Below are 20268 nucleotides of genomic sequence, written 5' to 3'. Positions count from 1 at the left end.
CAACATCAAATCAACACAAGGTTTAAAACTGACTGTTTCATTTTGTAATAAAATTTGGTATAATAAATGCTGCCATGGGTGTAAAGAAAACCCCCAAATCTTAGGCTGATATGTAAACTGGTTTTCAGGTTAAATGCCTTTAAATCTGCAATTTTTTAATGAAAATTTTGCTTATAACATTTCTTTAAATTGCATTTATAGCTCACCTAATTGAGTTAGAGAGTTGGACAAGGTCCCATTTTTAATCTCTTTTATGGGCTGTCACATAATATATAACACAGCAGGATTTTTCAATAAAAATTTAAATTTTAAAATTTTAAAAATCAAAATTTTGATTTTCTCAAAAAGCAATATTTTAAAATTTTTGAAAAACATCTCAAAAATTGTACATACTTGTGACAGAATGGACTGCCTATGTCACCCTGTCTGTTGTTGCTGGGAACCGGCTGGGCTTACTTTGCCACCGTTCCCTTTCATTATCCCAAATGCATCCTCTTGCCACAGTAGGAGAGGTTTACAAATGCTGCCACCACTGGACTCCTTATCGGCATCAAGTACCAGGTTTCTTTTGGGTGACTGACGCTGCGAGTGTATCCGGTTGCAGGTGTATCTGGGCTGGTACCTGTGACCTCTTCTTATGGATCAGGGTTGCTGTGGGGGGATCCCCCCTGGCCGATCACACTAGCCAGAGCTGCTGGGTAGTGGCAAAGCGGTGGTACTGGATGCTGGGTCCAAACCTCAGAGACAGGCGGGAACGGATTAGATTTTGGGTCTAATCTGTAGGTCACAGGATTTTCAGCATGGAAGATGTTTTCAAGCAGGTCTTTGTAGCAATTGATGTTTATTTGCAGTCACACTGATTGAAGGTACCAGTGCTCAGGTCAGATGGAATCAGCAGAACAATTTTCAATAGAAGACAGTGCTTTTTATGCAGATTTGGACACAGCCTCACAGGCTTTTGTTTACCCAAACATGGATTTACGTTGAATGCAAAGCTAACAATATTTACACTTCTCTGTTATGTGCTAAAACTTGATACTTGCATTATCTGAGATGCAGTTATGCCATACAGCCAGGCAGCGGCCCCCTGCTGGGTATAGAGGTTAAACAGGTGTTTGTCACTTCTCATAAAGACTTACTTAAAATTTCCTGCTATCAGCAAACAGACTTCCTCTAGCAATGCTACAAACCCAAACAATGACACTTGCATACAAAACACGTCCCAATGTAACACAATAAGTGCAATTCAAATTATACATTGGTGCCTGCACCTCTGATTGAAATACATTTCTACAATAAATTATTTCTACATGCTCTAGCCACAAATAAACTATTTATATGTGATCCATTCACAATACTGTTGTTAATAAATCCCCAATGTTTTATTTCAGCATCATGATGGGATCATCTGTTCTCATTTTGAGTGATTCATGGAAATTGTATTTATTGAGGAACTACACATCTGAAAAAAATCAAGAAAACAATATGTTTTCCAGTTCACTTCATTAGAGGAATGCAGGAATTATCTTATCAATGTATATGTTGGTACAACCAGTTCAAACAAAAATGAAGTGAAATTAAATCTCAGTAATAACAAAATTGTAGCAAATTTGTTTTAAACATATAGTGCTAAATAAAATTGTAGCAGGCTATCATTCAATTACTCTGGCTAAACATATCATTCCAACCCCCCCATGTTACCCTTCTTCTAACATTTCTGGGTGATACGATAACCCTACATTGTAGAAGTTCTATGGGGTTTGAAAATCTATAAATAGTGAAATGGGAGTGTATGCCGGGCGTGTTTTTGCATTTGTAAATGAGTCAATTTCATCAGCCTCTGAACATTTACCACAAATCATGATACATTTTAATGACTAGGTTTTAGAATTCATTTGTATGTCAAGCAGAATATAGACCTACCCTTTCTAACGTTGTTATTCTCCTCACAGGCAGATCGTATGGTTGACATTGCCACTGATTCCAAATATAGTCACAATCTAACAGCCACTGTTGACAGGCCTGAAATTATTCATTCTATAGCAACAAGCATTATAAGTCAAATGGTAAGTAGCTCTGTCTCATGCAGAAAGGCAAGAAGCAGTAAGTTTCCATTAATTAAAGGGATTTCTTCTGTTAATAGCCAAAAAAATTTCATTATTAAAAACTTTCCCTCTATATAGAATGGTACATTTATAAAATTGTTGTTTTAGCTGTTTTTTTTAGGTTAATTTTCCTTTGCACCATATCTAAGAACCATACTGAGAATTTTTTCCCCCCCAGATCATACCATTGGGACATGTGTTTTAATTCTGACATCATAGGTGTGCAAAATGCAGCTTTCAGATTTATACTGCAGATTCTGATGGTGTTACACCGCACAGAGTGAGCTATTTACCCCTTTTTTATCTATTGTAAATGTGCTTAATGCTGAGCACAATTATCAAAGATGATAAAGGGGGTGCACCCACACATTGTGACTGAATTTTTTAAAAAAAACAAATAGTGATAAGAAATAAATGTGTATATTTGGGGCACTCAATGGCTACATTTACAGAATATAAAATATTGAACTTTATTTCTCTGCATTAAAACTCAATTATTCTGATTTAGTATACAATTATCTCTTTGTGACAAACAATTTTATTAGCGAAATATTAAAAACATGTGTAACGCCAAAATTGTACTATTTACTGTTAAGACCGCAGTAAAACACTGCCAATCCACGTCGCTGCTTCTAAATATTCTTCAATCCAGTTATCTAATATGGACATAGATCTCCCCAACAAATTAAGACGATAAAAAAAGAAAAAATCAAACTTTCTCCCGACATCTCAATAAGTCCCCAAGTAAAGACCTATAGGATATATCATTGATAGTGACAAAATAATGTACAAATAAAGTGTAACAATTATATCATACATGGGCTATAAAGTAAAAATAATACTATAAGTGAATATAATACAATGAAAAAGAAAAGAAAATCAGTGAGATTATGATATCACAGTGATACAAATTTAAAATTGTGAATGATGTCATACAAAGTAGAGATTTCGTACAACCAATCTTATATTATTTATTTTAAATTTATTTTATTGTAACATTTTTAACCCCCAATATATATCCTTTGTTTTTTATTTCAAGTCTTTCAAAATTGCATCTTAAGATAAATAGACAGCATAATTCCCATAAATAAATGTCCACTTACTTACCTCTCAAATCTAACCTGAGATACCACCACATCCTCATCAGTGCTAAACTAAGCCACATTCTCTTGTAGGTATCACACTTAACCTCTTTATTGTGTTTGCCCCACTAAGCCCTGTCCCATTGTGGGTGTACCACTAAGGCTGCTCCCCATGGGAACAACTGAAAGTGTTGCCTCACTAGCAGTGGCATCAGTGCAGAAAGCAAGATGGTGATTAATAATTGCAAGAGGGGATTGGAATCAGTGAAAAAGAAAGGATGGTAGTGAGACCAGTGCAAGATACACGGGTGTCTTACATTATGTTCCCAACTTAATATACTAATAACATGACAACCCTATCCTTATTACTGAATGTTCTACACTTGCTAACATTATACCTTTACACACACTACTAAACCCCACACATTACAGTTTATTCAACAACAGCATCAATAATAATCGTAAACTCACTGCTAAATCGCAATCATTAGGCTACATCTCCCACTGTGTTCAATTCCCATTATACTCAACAGCTATATGCACGCACAAGGTGGTCGCCTTGCCCAAAATGTTACCAACCAGATTCACATGCCAGCTGTGGTTATCTACTTACTATTATGTTAAAATGAAAATAATATCAAATAAACAATGTCCAGCTAATGAAAATAACTTTTTTTTTTACATGGATAATAATAATTTAGATACTGAACTTATATCTAATAGATGTGTGTTTGTATTTTAGGATATCCATAAGAAAAGCTGTGCATATTCACATACTTTCCCTATAACAGATTGCAACGTAATGCTTAATTAAAAGAAAACAAGCAGAGATTTCTTAGGAAACAAAGCATAAATAAAAAACGGAAATGAAAAACAAATGATCTATCTATAATGTTTTACTAGTGTGAATTTTAAATAATTCAAGGCAAGAATCAGAAAAAGCATAGGTTAAAACAAGCAAAAAAAGTATAACATAGATTTTATATCAAAAGCACGTAAAGCCCAAGCGCAAGTCATAAATGTTCTACATGATTTGTGTATAAATAAACGATAGATCAATATGACTGTGTTTGTAATGTTTCATGTGTTTGTAATGTATTATTAACCACAATAAGCCACGGAAAATCACAAAAATAAATCTGCACTATGTATTTCAGGTTGTTCTATATAGGGTTGTACAGAAGGTTTTTCTATATATAGGGTCTATATAGTTCTGTACAAATGGAAATAATAAATCTTAGAGAGCAAGTCTCTCTCTAAGACATCTTGGTATCCAGTACAAGGATGCTATCTGTACTTAGTAGTTATCTACAAACTAAGTACCAATCTTTTAATGTAGATTCTTTAAGATCTTTCCTTGTAGGCTAAATTAAAATATTAACAACAAAAGTGTATAAAGTACTTTGATATATTTCAACAAGTTGATTAGTAATAAATGGTAGCCAAAAGTATAGAGTACAAAGCATAAATTGTATACATTGATATATTTTAACATGTTAAGTAGTAATAAATGGCAGCCAAATGCATAAGTAGATCTTGTATTTTTATGTAGCGAAGGCTTTAAAAAAATATATACATCCAGAAATACAGATACAGATAATAGCATACAAAGCACAGTAATCTATCAGTTCAATTAGCATGCACATAAGAAGACACAGAGCAATGTAACACATTTTAGAGTGAACAGGTAACTGGGGATTGTCTCAGCGTATTAGAAAGGGAACTGACAGTGACAATTCTTTATAGGAGATAAATGTTCTACTCTTGATATGAGTAGGTTATTAATTTGTTCCAGCTAAGCATGTCAAATTCCATTGAAGAGAAAAAGTCAATTGACTATGTTCCACATGTACCCTGCATAAAAGGATTTCAATAGAGAGGAACTGCATTTATTTGTTAGCGAGAGCAATTCCATTAATAATTGAGCTTCAAAAAATAAATTTAGAGCGCTCACTTACCCTGTGTTTTTTAATGATGCAGTGAAAATTATTATACCTGGAGACGGCAGTCTTCTACCTCCAGATGACAGGAGGAAGCACCTATATTCAGAGCTGCTTTGTTCAGCGGTCCCTTGAAAGACTGTTTCTCAAGGGGCTTCCTGCTCCAAAGAGTGATGTTATCTACTGTTTTTACCTCCTCAAGATAATATTGTTATTGAAGTGAGAGGAGAGTGCTCTTTAGGTGCAGAACAGTCCCATCTTGGGCTTCTTCAGGAATATAACAATGTATGCAGATGCTGGTGTCCCCAGGGTATTTCAATCGGAAGGACTCCAGTTCATTAGCCTAACTGAGCTTCATAATAGGTGCAGTCCTATTGGTCCGGTTCATAATAGATGGAATATAGATAAACAGTCCAAGGAGTATATTTACTAAACTGCGGGTTTGAAAAAGTGTAGATGTTGCCTATAGCAACCAATCTGATTTTAGTTATCATTTATTTAGTACATTCTAGAAAATGACAGTTAAATTTAATTGGTTACTATAGGCAACATCTCCACTTTTTCAAACAGGCAGTTTAGTAAATATATCCCCAAAACTCAAACAATATGGATAGTTTATTCAAAATTAGTTTCATTCTTATTCATACACTTTGCAGATTCTAGTAGACATAAGTTCAGGCTGGTTGTGCTAAAATAGAGGGCTACAATTCAGAAACAAGACAGGTTACTCCAGTACTGCATTGATATAAAAGCCAAAATGCAGTGATGAAAGCAACTGAGTGTAACATATAGCAGGATACAGGTTTCAAAATGAAGGTAAGAAACTAACAAGGGTAATGTTTACTTTTTCAACCCAGAAAACACACAAAATAATATTTCTCTCTAATATACATGTGAAGTCTGTATCAAGGAACCTGTATTTAATAGGAGCAAATGTAATAGAGACATTACTGTAGGTGAAGCCATCTTAATAGATTCATGTTCTAAGAGTATATTAACATATATACATATATTTTATAATGTTTTCTTTCTGTTTTTCAAGGTAGAAGATTCACAGGCCCCGGTATGTTTTAATATGTATTATACTGTATCTCTACATCTTGCATTAGCATCTACATTTAAAATGTTAAGATTTTTATTTTATCTTTTTTATATTGCAGTGCTGTGTCTTTCAATGTCAGGTAAGAGTCTCCATCTACTTTTATAATATAAACCCTTATCTATATCAAAATTGTGTTTTCTAATTGTAGATATTTTCAGGCCAAAAATGTGCTGTAAGGCTGCAGAGCCCTCTGCCTATGTCTACAGATTTGCCGGGATAGTAGGATGCCCAAAATTCTATAATTGTATCACATTTATAGCATTATTTAGCATCTTTATTTGGGGTATATCTGTATTGTTTATTATTACAAAATAAATGCATTTTTATTTACATAACCTTCCACATTGTGCACTAAAATGATTTGCACAATCACTAATATCTAGCAAATGTCAGCCATTCTCCTATCCAGAAAAATAATGTCATTCTACTACCCAGAAAATAACTACCATTCTTCCACCAATCAAATGACCCCCATTTTCCTGTCTAACTAATGACTGCAATTCTTCTGCTCAGTAACTGACTGCCATTGGCCCACCCATCAAATAGTCATCATTTTCATACCCAACAAGCAACTGCCTTTCATACAGCAGAAAATTAACTTAATTTCCCTACCCAGAAAATGATCTCTAGTTTCCTACCCAGCAAGTAACCACCATTCTTCTACCCAGCAAGTGTCCACCATTCCCATGCCCAATAAATGACCACCATTCTCCTACCCACAAAGTAACCTCCATCCTCCTACCAAGCAAGTAACCTCCATCCTCCTACCCAGCAAGTGACCACCATTCTCCTACCCAGCAAGAGACCACCATTCTCCTACCCAGCAAGTGACCACCATTCTCCTACCGAACAAATGACCACCATTCTCCTACCCAGCAAGTGTCCACCATTCTCCTACCGAACAAATGACCACCATTCTCCTACCCAGCAAGTGACCACCATCTTCCTACACAGCAAGTAACCTCCATCCTCCTACCCAGCAAGTGACCACCATTCTCCTACCCAGCAAGTGACCACCATTCTCCTACCCAGCAAGTGACCACCATTCTCCTACCCAGCAAGTGACCACCATTCTCCTACCCAGCAAGTGTCCTCCATTCTCCTACCCAGCAAGTGATCACCATCCTCCTATCCAGCAAGTGATCACCATCCTCCTATCCAGCAAATGATCAGCATCCTCCTACCCAGCAAGTGACCACCATTCTCCTACCCAGTAAGTGACCACCATTCTTCTACACAGCAAATGGGAACTACATGTGTAGAGGACATACTCCCTTTCATTGCCAGCCATATATTTCACAAATAAAACCCACATGTGTCAGTCATACTTTGCATAAAGAAATCACCCAGTCATATATTGCAGAGATACCCAAATTGCAAGCCGTAAATTACAGAGCTAACCATACATTATAAAAGAAATATTGCTGAGACATAAGCCCACTGCCAGACATAAATTTGATATTACCTGATTATGAGTACAGAACTTGAGCATAACTCAATATTCAAATGTAAGTGGATTTTGAATGCATTTCGAATTGAATCTGGGCATAACTATGCTTTGCAGACACAACAGAGTGCATGATGCGCACATGTATATGGGCAATAGAAGGTCACATTGCATGCAAAAAAAAAGTATTTTATAAAATAAACGAACAACTCATAATGCTATAATCATTAATTAAAATATGTATTTTTTAAAAATATTTTTTTTTCTATTTGTTTAACATTAAATACATAAATCAAGATGTAATGCTTACTGTACATACAATGGGGGGAATTCAATTGGCTGCACATTTTTAACTTTTATACAGTAAAAATATCAGCTCATTTTTGCTCGCACCTCTATGGGGCGCAAGCAAAAATGAGGGATATTTCTGTGAAAAGAAACATTGCACTGATTTTTTTCAAATAGAATCTCCCTCCTATGCATTTGTATAGTCTCTTACTTGCATACACATGTTCTTTGCTATCTAATGGTAGGTGTATGTGTAGTTTTTAATACAAAGACAATGCCATGTCAGTCATAACTATCCGTCGGCACTTACAACTGCCCTGTCGGTAGTGCAAATGATACGGATAAAACAAGGATACTTATGAGAAACCCAGGGCTTGAATCTGCTGCATCTGCATTGGAGGGCCCTTACTGCACATTGCCTACATGAGTCCGCCCCTTCCCACCCTCATTCTGCCCTTAAAGTCATAAGCAGTCATAAGTGTAATCAGTGTTCAGGCATGAATTTCATGCAATTGCGTTCATTGGCGTAAGTTTCGTTTCGGAGCATGGGCAGAGATAATTCATACAAGATATGGCACACAAATGGAATTATGTCTGAACATGAATCAGGACCACATTGTATAGAGCAGTAATAGACAACATGAAGTAGCTGCAGGACCACAGCAGCAGCCCTTCAGCCTTAAAAGGAGCCACATACAGGAAGGAGGCAGTACACTTCCTACCCTGGATATTATGCATGACCTCCTTGCACTTTGCTGAGGAAGTTATATAATGTGGAAGATCGGGCCCAGCCAGCTGGGGATTTGCAAGACAAGGCTCAGCAAGCAGCAGGCGGACTATTGACTACCTGTTGCTTACCATCGGTATAGAGAAAACCAACTCCCCACATATTATGCAATAGAAAGTCAAACAAATAATCTTTATTTATAATCTGATGTAAATGACAAATATTCTCTCTGCACAGCGCTGCATAACTGGTAATTGGCTCTATAAATAAATAATAATAATAATAAATAATAAGCTTTTAAAATGTTCATTGACCTTATGTAGAAATCAATAAAAATAGAGAAATAATAAAATCTACAGTAAGCACAACATTTGCAAGAAATATGTAAATATGTAGGAAATTGTGTAATAAAAATGCAATAAATGCTGTAATGCGTTTTATCTTAATTGTGTTTTACATAATTTTCTGTTTATTCCTAGTTACTAGGGATGTTATATTACATGATTCTCTTTCTTACTTGTGTGGTATAGGCAGACTAAGAAAAAGAAAATGTATTCATGAATAACTTGTATAGAAATGTAAGTCTCTGCAACAATGTTTATTCAACAGGCACTTAGAGGAACACCCGGGCCCCCTGGAGTTCTTGGAGAACCAGTAAGTCTGGGATATTAGCTTCTGTGGAAGGTAACACTATTCCATGAGAAGATATGTAGCCAAATAAAACAATAGTATTTTATAGATCAAATAGTCAAATCTCAGTTTGTGCCGGTTATGTCAGCATTTGAATTTGATTTTTATACTATAACTTTGTCACAACTTAATTTAAAAAAAATATATGAAAAATGTGAATATTCGTTTCTCTCACCCCTATTCATTTACACAGTAAAGTGTGAGTAGTAATGTACACAAAATATAGCACAAAAGTAAATGAGAGACATACATGTTTTTTTATAACATTAGCTTGGATGATTTGATTAGAACTTAAAATGAAAACACAGATGCCATAAACTTTGATATATTTCTTTGAAGTTCTAGCCAAGCACCTACGACACTGGGTGAATGGAATTTGATAGTTTTACAATAAAGGCAGCAGCAGAAGTGGCGGTATGGCATACCACGGTGTACACCCCCACCTCGACCACTGGTTTTAGTATTTATAAATATTTTGTACCTAACTGCCAAGGCATTTCTTCCCACACAGTATCAGCATTAAGTCATGCTGACTTAATTAAAAGCATATAGAAGCAATTACAAGCAAAATATATTTAATTTGTCTAAGATGATTTTATTCATATGTTGCAGGGCAGTGAAGGCAGGAGGGGCCCCTCTGGCAAAGCAGGTGGTGTTGGACCCAAGGTATTTTTTCCATTTTTTTTATAATTTTCAAACATTAACACCTAAATAAAGGAAAAATATATCATTACAGTAATAAACAATATTTAAATGCAAACTTAAACTTAAGGAGTCATCTGAGCTGCCCCAGCTTTTCTTAACCCTTATAAATGAGGCTATATTGTAAATTATTATAAATTATAAATTATTATAACTGCTAATGGTTTTTAGTGGCTGACCATGGATGTGTAGCCTACTGGACATCTTAGCATTCACCAGGGCACATTTACAAGTAGCTGTGAGTAACATGCCTTAGCCAGTTGAATAACAAAGAAGATGCCGAATTAAGATAAGACACAAGCAAATGATCCAGCTTCATTAGACTTTGCAAACAGGGAAACTAACCAATGACAGAGCAATTGGAGTTATAGCTAAGTCTTCCATTATTTTGAAATAAGTAATGGGACACCCACGTGTATGTTTGACATAATATGTAATATTTTTACCTCTTTTAAATTATTTTGTTATCTAGGGATCTACTGGGGATACTGGACCGCCGGGGCATGCAGGAATTAAGGTAAATCCAATGGGGCAAGGACTGTTGTGACTAAATATATATCCTCTGTACATTGCTGCATAATATGATTGGTTCTTTATAAATAAAGAATAATAATAATTAATTAATAAATAATAATAATAATTCTAAGAATGCTTAATGATATTAAAAAGTACTAGAGGTGCACCTAGGGTGAGAGTTCTTCACTACTTCTCAGTTGATTAACACACAATAGTATGTATATGTGGGATAATTTATCTATGAAAACTGTGTAGCATTAACATATTGATAGCTAGCTCTTCAGGTAAATATCTTATTTTCTTCTTTTTCATAGGGTTTTGCAGTGAGATTTTAATAGCCACAACACATTTGTTAGACTAGGAGCTGACAAGAATTATGGTTACTTTGTAAACATAACATAACAAATAGGCATTCAGTCATTTAGTCCCACAAACCATAAACAATTAGGACCTGATTCATTTATTCATGCAAAGCAAACGTCAATTGCACTTAGTAAATCGGGCATATTCAAGTCTGTATTTAACTAGGAACAGAAATCTGACAGAGATACTGTACGTTCAATACATATGTGGAATATAAAGTCCCAAAAGAAAGCACCAAAAGAAAAATATTCAGGTAATGTCACATGTTAATAATATAGTCATTATGACAAAACATAAAAAAAAAATATGTTCTAGAATGCACACGTGACAGTCATCATTAGTAATCCACATTTAGATCCGACCTGTAGCTGCTGCAAGTGATATGACACAAAAACACTTTCCTTTGAGATGCCCAAAGCTTAAATCTGACTTTGCTGCGTGCGCTCGAGCCAGGCTCAGTTTAAATGTTATTGTTTAATTATTTTAATGACAGTAATTCTATGTTGTCTGTATATGTGGTGTGGACTTGCCTTAATTTACTTTATTTTATGTTCCAGAATACATTAGCCTAAATCAGACATTTTACACAAGATGATAGATCAAGGCCATAATGTAAAATAATGCAGGATGGACCCCCTCCCACCTCTCCCAGCCACCCATAAGTTAAAAAGGATATGCATATTTTAAGAAAAAAACAACAACTTCAGCGTCGGGGTCTGAAGTTCTTGATTTGTTTGGGCTCCCACAAAATGAGAACATTTTGGTGGTTGGTTGTTGAAATGAAGAATAGATAGGGATTTTAACAATTTACTAATGGGCATTTGGCTAACAGTGGTCATCTTCCTCAATGGTGACAATGTCATCACCCTCATCATCACCCTCATCACAGATGTCAAGATCCATGTAATTGACATCCTTATCATTGATGTCTAGATCAATTAAATTGTTATTTTAGAAAAGAAGATAACAAGTAGGTAACCATTAGGCAGCATGTGTGACACATTGTAGAGGGACAACAACGGCATCAGACATTTTACACTTGATGATAGACCAAGACCATAATGTAAAATAGTGCAATATAGAATTGTCCTTGGGCCCTCCCACTTGGGTGTGATACATATGTTCGACAGTTACATGATCAACATTTATTTGGTTGACACCATAATATAGACAGGCCTGGACAGTTGACAAAAATAATATTGACAGTATTATTTGGTCGACAATTGAAATGGAGACAGTATCATTAGGCCGATAATTCGAATGTAGACAGTATTATGAGGTCGACAGTAATATCCCTAACCCTAAAACTATCTCTATCCCTAACCCTGTCTCTAACCCTCAAAGAAAAAAAGGTAAGAGTTGAAATGAGCCTAAAAATCAAATAATCACCAACGCAGATAAATACAATAAAGTGAATATATTTCTTAATAAACCTTGAACATCTGTAAAATGATATTCACATGGTGGTGTAGTGGTTAGCACTTCTGCCTCACAGCACTGGGGTCATGAGTTCAATTTCCGACCATGGCCATATCTGTGAGGGGTTTGTATGTTCTCCCTGTGTATGTGTGGGTTTCCTCCGGGTGCCCCGGTTTCCTCCCACACTCCAAAAAGAAACATACTAAAAAAAACATACTGATAGGTTAATTGGCAGCTAACAAATTGACCCTAGTCTGTGTGTGTTAGGGAATTTAGATTGTAAGCTCCAATGGGACAGATACTGATGTGAATGAATTCTCTGTACAGCGCTGCGGAATTACTGTCGCTATATAAATAAATGGTGATGATGATGAATAATCCTCCTTCAATGTCATAAATTTTACCATTGTTTGGGACAACACATAAACAACTTCCTGTGGGGTCAGAAATGAAAAACTGTATCAAATTGTAGTCAATTGCTTTCTTTTCACCCAATAGTGTGTTTAATGTTCTGATCTCAACTCGAGAATTGATTCAGTCCAATATGCAGAAACTGTTTATACTTCTCCAGTCCTGTAAGTAGAATCTCACACTAGGTACCAGCCACATAAATTCCAGAAAGGCATTATTTAAGTAGAATGTCAGTCACATTGTTTCACAAAGGCGACCACAAGCCAGTCCAATAAAACTGTCACACGTAAAATGGTAAGGAGGATTCATGTCCATTCTCACTGAGTTTAAACAGTGAGAGCCAACTGCTTACATTTCCAGATGGATACTATTTAGTAGTGTGAGTTCTCCAGCAGTGATGGCCACATCTCAATCCTAGGACGTTCAATATTCAGCGTATTTGGTGGTAAGTGCAAATCTATTTGAGAGTGCCTTCCAAGTGGAAAACAGCTACAAGTGTGAGTTCTACAGCAGTAATGGTCACGTCTCAATCCTGGGATGTTCAGTGGCCAGCATATAGTGGTAAGGGCAAATCCTGGACTGAGGAACCAATCTATTTGTGGTGCTTGCATTAAAAAAATATTAAAGAAAAAAATGACACTTTGTTCCCACATGACCTTTTTACTAATAGAGCTTGAAAAGTACGACTACTGCCAGTACTGGTACTGGGATGCTCCTGATCTGTAAACTGATCCATGGTTGACAACAGGAGTAAAGCTGGTGCTACTTGTAACTGACTCCACACTAGGTGAACGCCTAGTGAGATCGGGAAAGAAGGGAATGTTACCTTACAATTCTTCTGACACTGCCCCACAATATATTTTAAATTTGTAAAATTGGTACTTAAAAGCATATTTTTATCTGCTCATTTCTAGTATTTAAAAAAGTGACAAGTAAAATTCAGATGCAAAACAAAGGGTACAAAACAAATGAATAACTATAGCCATAGAAGCCTATGGAACACTAAACACACTTTCTGGCTGTTATTAATTAAGGCTGCAAATGTATTCTGTTCTTTTGCTCAAGTACTTTCAAGTTAGACAACCAAAAGAGAAATGATAAAATAACGATCAGTATATAGCTCAATATCCTTCCTGAAAAAGTATGGTCTCATTCATCTCTCCAAATCGCCATCTGGAATTGACATTCACAGCATGCAAAGTATATGAGGCAGGTTTTACACAAATGTTAAACTATTAAAGATGAAGTGAACATATGCAGCTGGTAGACAATTTCTATTCCAGATCCTTAAATGACCTTGTACGTAGAAGAACCTAGGTTTACCAGCTGCACTAGAAAGTGGAGAGGGAAGCTATGCCATTTGAAATCACTATACTGTATGCTATTTCAATATTGAAAGCCCACTATATGTACTAGTAGTTGTAGTAATTAACTGCATACAGAGTATACAGAAGCAAAGAAACATAACTCACAGAGAGGCTCTCCAGGGGTTAATATAATGTGTATGATATATAAACAAAAACAGCTTAGTCTAACGGAGGTGATTTTTATCCTTCAGTAAGGATGCTCCCAAATTGAAATATAGAAATGAAACAGGTAAGTCTACTAAATATGATTGGACCTTAAAATCTGTTTTATTAATTAATTCTAAAACTTAGAACAGGCCTGTCCAACCTGCGGCCCTCCAGATGTTGTGAAACTACAAGTCCCAGCATGCCCTTCCAGCTATCAACAGGTTGTCTATTGGCAAAGCTTGTAGTTTCACAATACCTGTAGGGCCGCAGGTTGGACAGGCCTGACTTAGAACATCCCTGCAGTGCCTCTCCTTGATGGTTGTTCTTTCTCTTTGCTTCGGTATGACCTTGGATATGTCAGCTTTTCTCCTTTAGCTCCACAAATTTGTATTTGGAGTTTGGAATTCTAGCCATAGTTTTACTTTACAATGTCAAATTTAATAAAGTCTAAAATATTTTTTTGTAAAACAAAATATTTTATCTATTTTTGTCATTGTTGTTTGTAAATGTTGTGTACTTTGCCAGTGTAAGAAGTAGCAGCTTTCTATTTACACTTTTAAACAAGGATTTTGTTTTTAGGATGTAAATTTAAATCTTTACATATATTGGATTTATGCCATTGTATGCACATTTAATATATTCTGTTATCAGTCATTTCAGGCTAAGGAGAGACTGCAGTGCAGGCCTGGCCAACCTGGGGCTCTGCAGGTAGTGTGAAACTACAAGCTCCAGCATGCTTTGTCAGTAGTTTGTAGTTCCACAACACCTGGAGAACCACAGGTTGGCCAGGCCTGCTATAGTGTCTTGATAGGATGTCTGATGTGTAAAATAAAAATGCTCCCCTCACGATCACAACTGTACCTCAAATAGCTTCATTTCTTATAACCTGGGACTTTCAACTATACATTCATGAATGCTACTAGAAGATCTTTTATATAAACCAACTTGAATTTCAGGTTTAGGGGTCCTTTATATTAGCAGAATGTATCTTAGCCTGTTTATTCCAAACTTTGGATTCACCAGTCATATTTTTCTATACTAATGTTATCTAAATACCAGAACATTTAAGAAGTCCTAGTACATGTGTGCAATTATATATATTCCACAGGTCCGCACTTACATGCTGCATACCTCCCAACATTTGGAGTTCCAAAAGAGGGACAAATAAGCCACGCCCCCTCCGAGCCCAATCACCGCCCACAAACTTCCTGTTTACGCAGTTCATGCATGCACAGTAGCGCTTTTGGGACAGACAACCTGCCCTACTTCCCCCTAGACCACTGGGCTGCTATGGAAACGGAGCATGGCGCTCCGATACCGGGACAAATTGTAAGTCAGGCAGGACATCGGGACAGTCCACTGAAATCAAGACTGTCCCACTGGAATTGGGACACTTGGGAGGTATGCATACTGTAGGTGCACTGCCACATTATTTCATGGCCAAACTGCTCAAGAGTTTTGCACAATATTGCACAGGGCCTGGTTAAGGATTCAGGCCCCCTAGGCAAATGCATTCAAAGCGTCCCCTCAACTTCCACATCAGTTTAATATGCGGAACAAATTCATCCTTAATATAAAATCCGTTTTCCTTCCACATCAATACTTATGTTTGGGCATTTTCAAACTCTGCTTCACTTTTAAATGGCAATCTTTCTCTCTTATTTCGTTGTCATTCAAATCAGAACTGTATAGCATATCAAAGGCATGAACAAGCATTACTGAGAGTGAAGGTGGAACTACCTCCCCGACTGTCGCGCCTGGCTTTTTTTGCCTATGCCAAAAACAGAACAGAACAGCCAACATTTTTCATTATCTCTGTTAAACACAGCTTTTTAGTTCTCTGGGGAAAATGTTAAAGACTTAACCCCTGATTCATCAAGGCATGCATAAAAAGCGTAAACTGAATTTAGTATTGAACGCACATATTTAGGTTTTGCGCAATCCCGAATTCATAAAGGCACGGATCTCAAGATACGAGTGCTATTGAAATCAGGTGTAGGTCTGCTGTGATCTGCTACAATAACTATGTGCATTATACATTTGCAAAAGAACGCACAGAGATAATTGTTTTATTGAATTAATGTCACCTGTTAATAATATAGGCATTAATGAGAAAAAGTTAAAAAGTGTGTTTTTTTTGTATTTTTCCCCCATGAAATACATTTATTAGGATATTGTTAATGTCTACGGAGCATAAAATACATTTATACAGTTGCTTGTGATTGCAAACACATGTTCTAGCATGCACTACTGATCAGCACTTAAACAAGCCTTTTAACTGGAGCAAGAGATACGGCAGAAAAGCAAATAACTTTGAGATGCCCAGAGCTGGATTCAGACGTGGCTGTGGGTGCTTGAGTTTGACACTCCCCTACTGTAAATTGACTATGGCAAAACACCCCTTCCCCTCGCCATTCACTCCCAAAAAACGTAGGCTGTAGTAAATGTCCTTTGTGTTCGAAGACAGAGCGGACAGGGCCTCGGGCATCCAGGGGGCTCTTGACAGTGCGGAGCAGCATTAATGATCGGTGCGGGGGTGCCCCCGGCCCGGACAATGCTGCTGAGACTGCTACTGTAGTCCTTCCACGGCACTCAGTAATCTCCTTACTGAGGAGATCTCGTGAGTCTTACTCTCATGAGATCTCCTCAGTAATGAGCTTATAGCGCACCGCGGAAAGACTACAGTGACAGAACAACAGAAAAAGGTAAGCGCTTGGGGTGGAGGGCGGCGGGCGGCTCACGGGGGGAGGTTGTGACTCATGGGGGGGCTCACAGGGGGGCCTCATGGGGGAATGAGGCCCCATTAGCCCAGGGGCCTCCATTCCTTTAATTCGGCCCTGGATAGAGTAAAATTACTTTATTGAAGCTAAGCATAAACCATATTTGGCAATACATACTGAAAAACATCAAACATGTTTATTTGGAGACGATGAAAATGGGAACCCTAATCTCGTGTTTCTGATTTAACCTCCCCCATTTCATTCCTCCATTTGTAACCTTTTCTTTTTTTTAAATGCTCTTGCCTTTTATTAATAACCCCAAATACTCCAACCATCCATTTTAACTTCCCATCATGCCATCATTTTTTTACCTCCTACCACACCAGAGCCTTCAATTTTAAACCTCTACCGTCTCAGCTCTGTTCTTACATCCCTAACCCCACACACTCCTCATGCCTCCATTTTTAACCTCGTCCATCATATTTTTTACCCCATTCCATCTCAATATTTAAACCCCATGCCCCCCAACACACAGGCGCATACACAGTTACCTCAAGGCGTTCAGCAGATCCACTTCCTTTTTCTATTGTGCTCGCTCTGCAGTTTTGGTCCTGCCATGTAACATTGACAGACTTCTGCAGAGCCAAACAAACCCATCTGTGCAGGGAGGTCAAAGAGTTGTTTCATCCCATATCTAACAGTGACAAATGTATACATGTGAGCAGTCATGCAGGATGCTCTGAATTGGGCCTATTTTTAAGGGGAGCGAGAGCTGCAGTCAACAGCCACTATATTAATCTGGCTCTGGTGACTCTGTACAATAGTTTTCATCTGTGAACAAATATGTTATTTGCATTTAAATGGAATAATAATGGTAATACTTTTTTTATTTGACATACAGGGTGCACGAGGTCCATCAGGTGCAAAGGTATGTAATTCATATCTCTATGAATTTTAAATATTGTTTAATCACAACACAGTTAAAATTAAATGGAATCTGGGCTGTTGGGCAAAAACACATACCAATCATAACAACCTCTCTCAGTGCCTCAAAACACTTACTGCAAAATGAAAACAAAATATACTTTTATAAAGAAATTTAAAATTTAAAATTCCCAATATAAGTTTCATTTTAGATGGGGCACTGTGTAAGGGGAGGGAGCCGGTTAGTAAAATATTTTCATAGATGTTAGGCAGCTTTAATAGAAAAGGAAACAAAATAATGAAGTGCTGAGCAAATATTTTCTAAGGCTATTTTATACCCAGGTATGAGTGGAAGATGGAATTGAATTTGTGAATTGATGAACCTGAGTAGATTTATTGTGAAAATGAAACAAATAATGTTTATATAGTTGCACATTTTTAAGTTTGTTACTACAGCTAAAAATACCTAAAGTTCACTGTATTAGTGGAACTTATTACACAGAATATATACATTTATGTATGCATATGCATATATATATATATATATATATATATATATATATATATATATATATATATATATATATATATAAAAAACATAGGCTATATATAAGTATAGTATCATCATTTTATTATTTAGATACCTTTCCCTTTCAAAACAATACATCACCACTTTTATAAACGTCTACCTACGGTAATCTTGCATGAATGATTAAAGTTAAAAGTACCTAAAGGTCAGTACAGTAATGGAGAACTTAATATATAGAATATGGCAAGATGACAAATGAGTGAATTCCCCATTTCCATGCATCCCTATGATAGTTGTATGCCAGTGGTTCTGAGGCTGTACACTACCCAAGCCTTAGCATGCAGCAGTGTGGAAACTCCAATGTGGTGGAAACGTGGGTTACTCATTGTCTGCCACCTGCAAAGTCTGCAAGTACAAAGCGTGATGGTAAGATTGGGATCACATCTGGGAACTACTGCCATTTGCAAGCAAGGTATCTAAATGTGTTGGCAGATGTGGCACACAAATTGCTGCATGCCAAAGTGTGCCCAGGATCCAAATTGCAGAATCACTTCCTACCATTCCATGCCTCATTCAGGCTCAGATTCAGGGTCCGAGGCATGTCACTACACTACTTTAGTTTAGTAAATATGAGTGCTCCACTGATTATAATGTACATTGTCCCCACTTCAGCCATCACTTTCACCACCATCAAGATAAGGGGAGTAGAACAACAGAAAGGAGGAGCCAGAGTTAAGAAGAGCCAGTTACTACAGGCAGCATAATGAATAATGCACATTTCAAATTATTTAGCTTACTTTTCTTCCTTTGCATCTTTGTTTCTGATTGATGGTGGGGGATATAATAACAGAATGAGTGTTTTGATATTTAATATCTTAGTTGCAGTGTCCTATCAACTATCAAAACTAGCTGCAGGTGTATTTAAGTTTGGAATTGTGGTGTGATTCACATTTTTTATTAATCCCTATGGTGCTCATGAAGGGTTAAACACATTTGTGCTGGACCGTATGCAGGAAAAGACACATGAATGACAAAAACCATTACACGTACACTATAAGGACAAAGTATTCGGGCATTTAACCATTACACCAACAGGGACTGTAATGACATTGTATTCAAATACATATAATTTAATATGGAGGTGTTCCTCCTTTTGCAGTGACAACAGCTTGTACTGTTCTTGGATGGCTTTCTGCAAGATGTTGGAGTGTTTCTGTGGGAACTTGTGCCCATTCATTCTGTAGAGCAATTATGAGGTCAGGCACTGATGTTGGACGAGAAGGCCAGACTCACAATCTCCATTCCAGTTCATCCCAAAGGTGTTCGATGGGGTTGAGGTCAGGGCTCTTTGCAGTTTAGTCATGTTCTTCCATACCAAACTCATCAAACCATGTCTTTGTAGTCCTTGCTTTGTGCACTGGTGCACAGCCATGTTGGAATAGAAAAGGGCCTTCCCCAAACTGTTGCCACAAAGTTGGAAACATAGCATTGTCCAAAATGACTTGGTATGCTGAAGCATTAAGATTGCCCTTCACTGGAGATAAGGGACATAGCCCAAACCCTGAAAAACAGCCCCGTACCATTATCCTTCTTCCACCAAGCTTCACAGTTGGCATAATGCAGTCAGACAGGTAATGTTCTCCCGGCATCTGCCAAACCCAGACTCACCCATCTGACTGCCAAACAGAGAAGCTTGATTTGTCACTCCACAGAACATGTTTTCACTGCTCCACATTCCAGTGTCGGTGTGCTTTCCAACGCTTGGAATTGATCTTGGTGATATGAGGCT

At 37.0% G+C, this 20268-nt stretch overlaps 1 protein-coding gene across 1 annotated transcript in view; it reads left to right on the top strand.

Moving 5' to 3' along the window:
* LOC142159453 (uncharacterized) overlaps window positions 1–20268 on the top strand; it is a 72870-nt gene that overhangs the window by 3423 nt on the left and 49179 nt on the right. Inside the window, exons 3-9 of the mRNA XM_075214355.1 lie at window positions 1953–2066; window positions 6170–6190; window positions 6288–6308; window positions 9301–9345; window positions 9994–10047; window positions 10556–10600; window positions 17928–17954. Of these exons, the coding sequence (XP_075070456.1) occupies window positions 1953–2066; window positions 6170–6190; window positions 6288–6308; window positions 9301–9345; window positions 9994–10047; window positions 10556–10600; window positions 17928–17954 (327 nt within the window). The remainder of the gene's footprint in view (window positions 1–1952; window positions 2067–6169; window positions 6191–6287; window positions 6309–9300; window positions 9346–9993; window positions 10048–10555; window positions 10601–17927; window positions 17955–20268) is intronic.

Source organism: Mixophyes fleayi, chromosome 5 (genome assembly GCF_038048845.1).
Source record: "Mixophyes fleayi isolate aMixFle1 chromosome 5, aMixFle1.hap1, whole genome shotgun sequence".
NCBI lineage: Eukaryota > Metazoa > Chordata > Amphibia > Anura > Limnodynastidae > Mixophyes > Mixophyes fleayi.
This window is presented reverse-complemented; position numbering and strand designations above follow the sequence as displayed.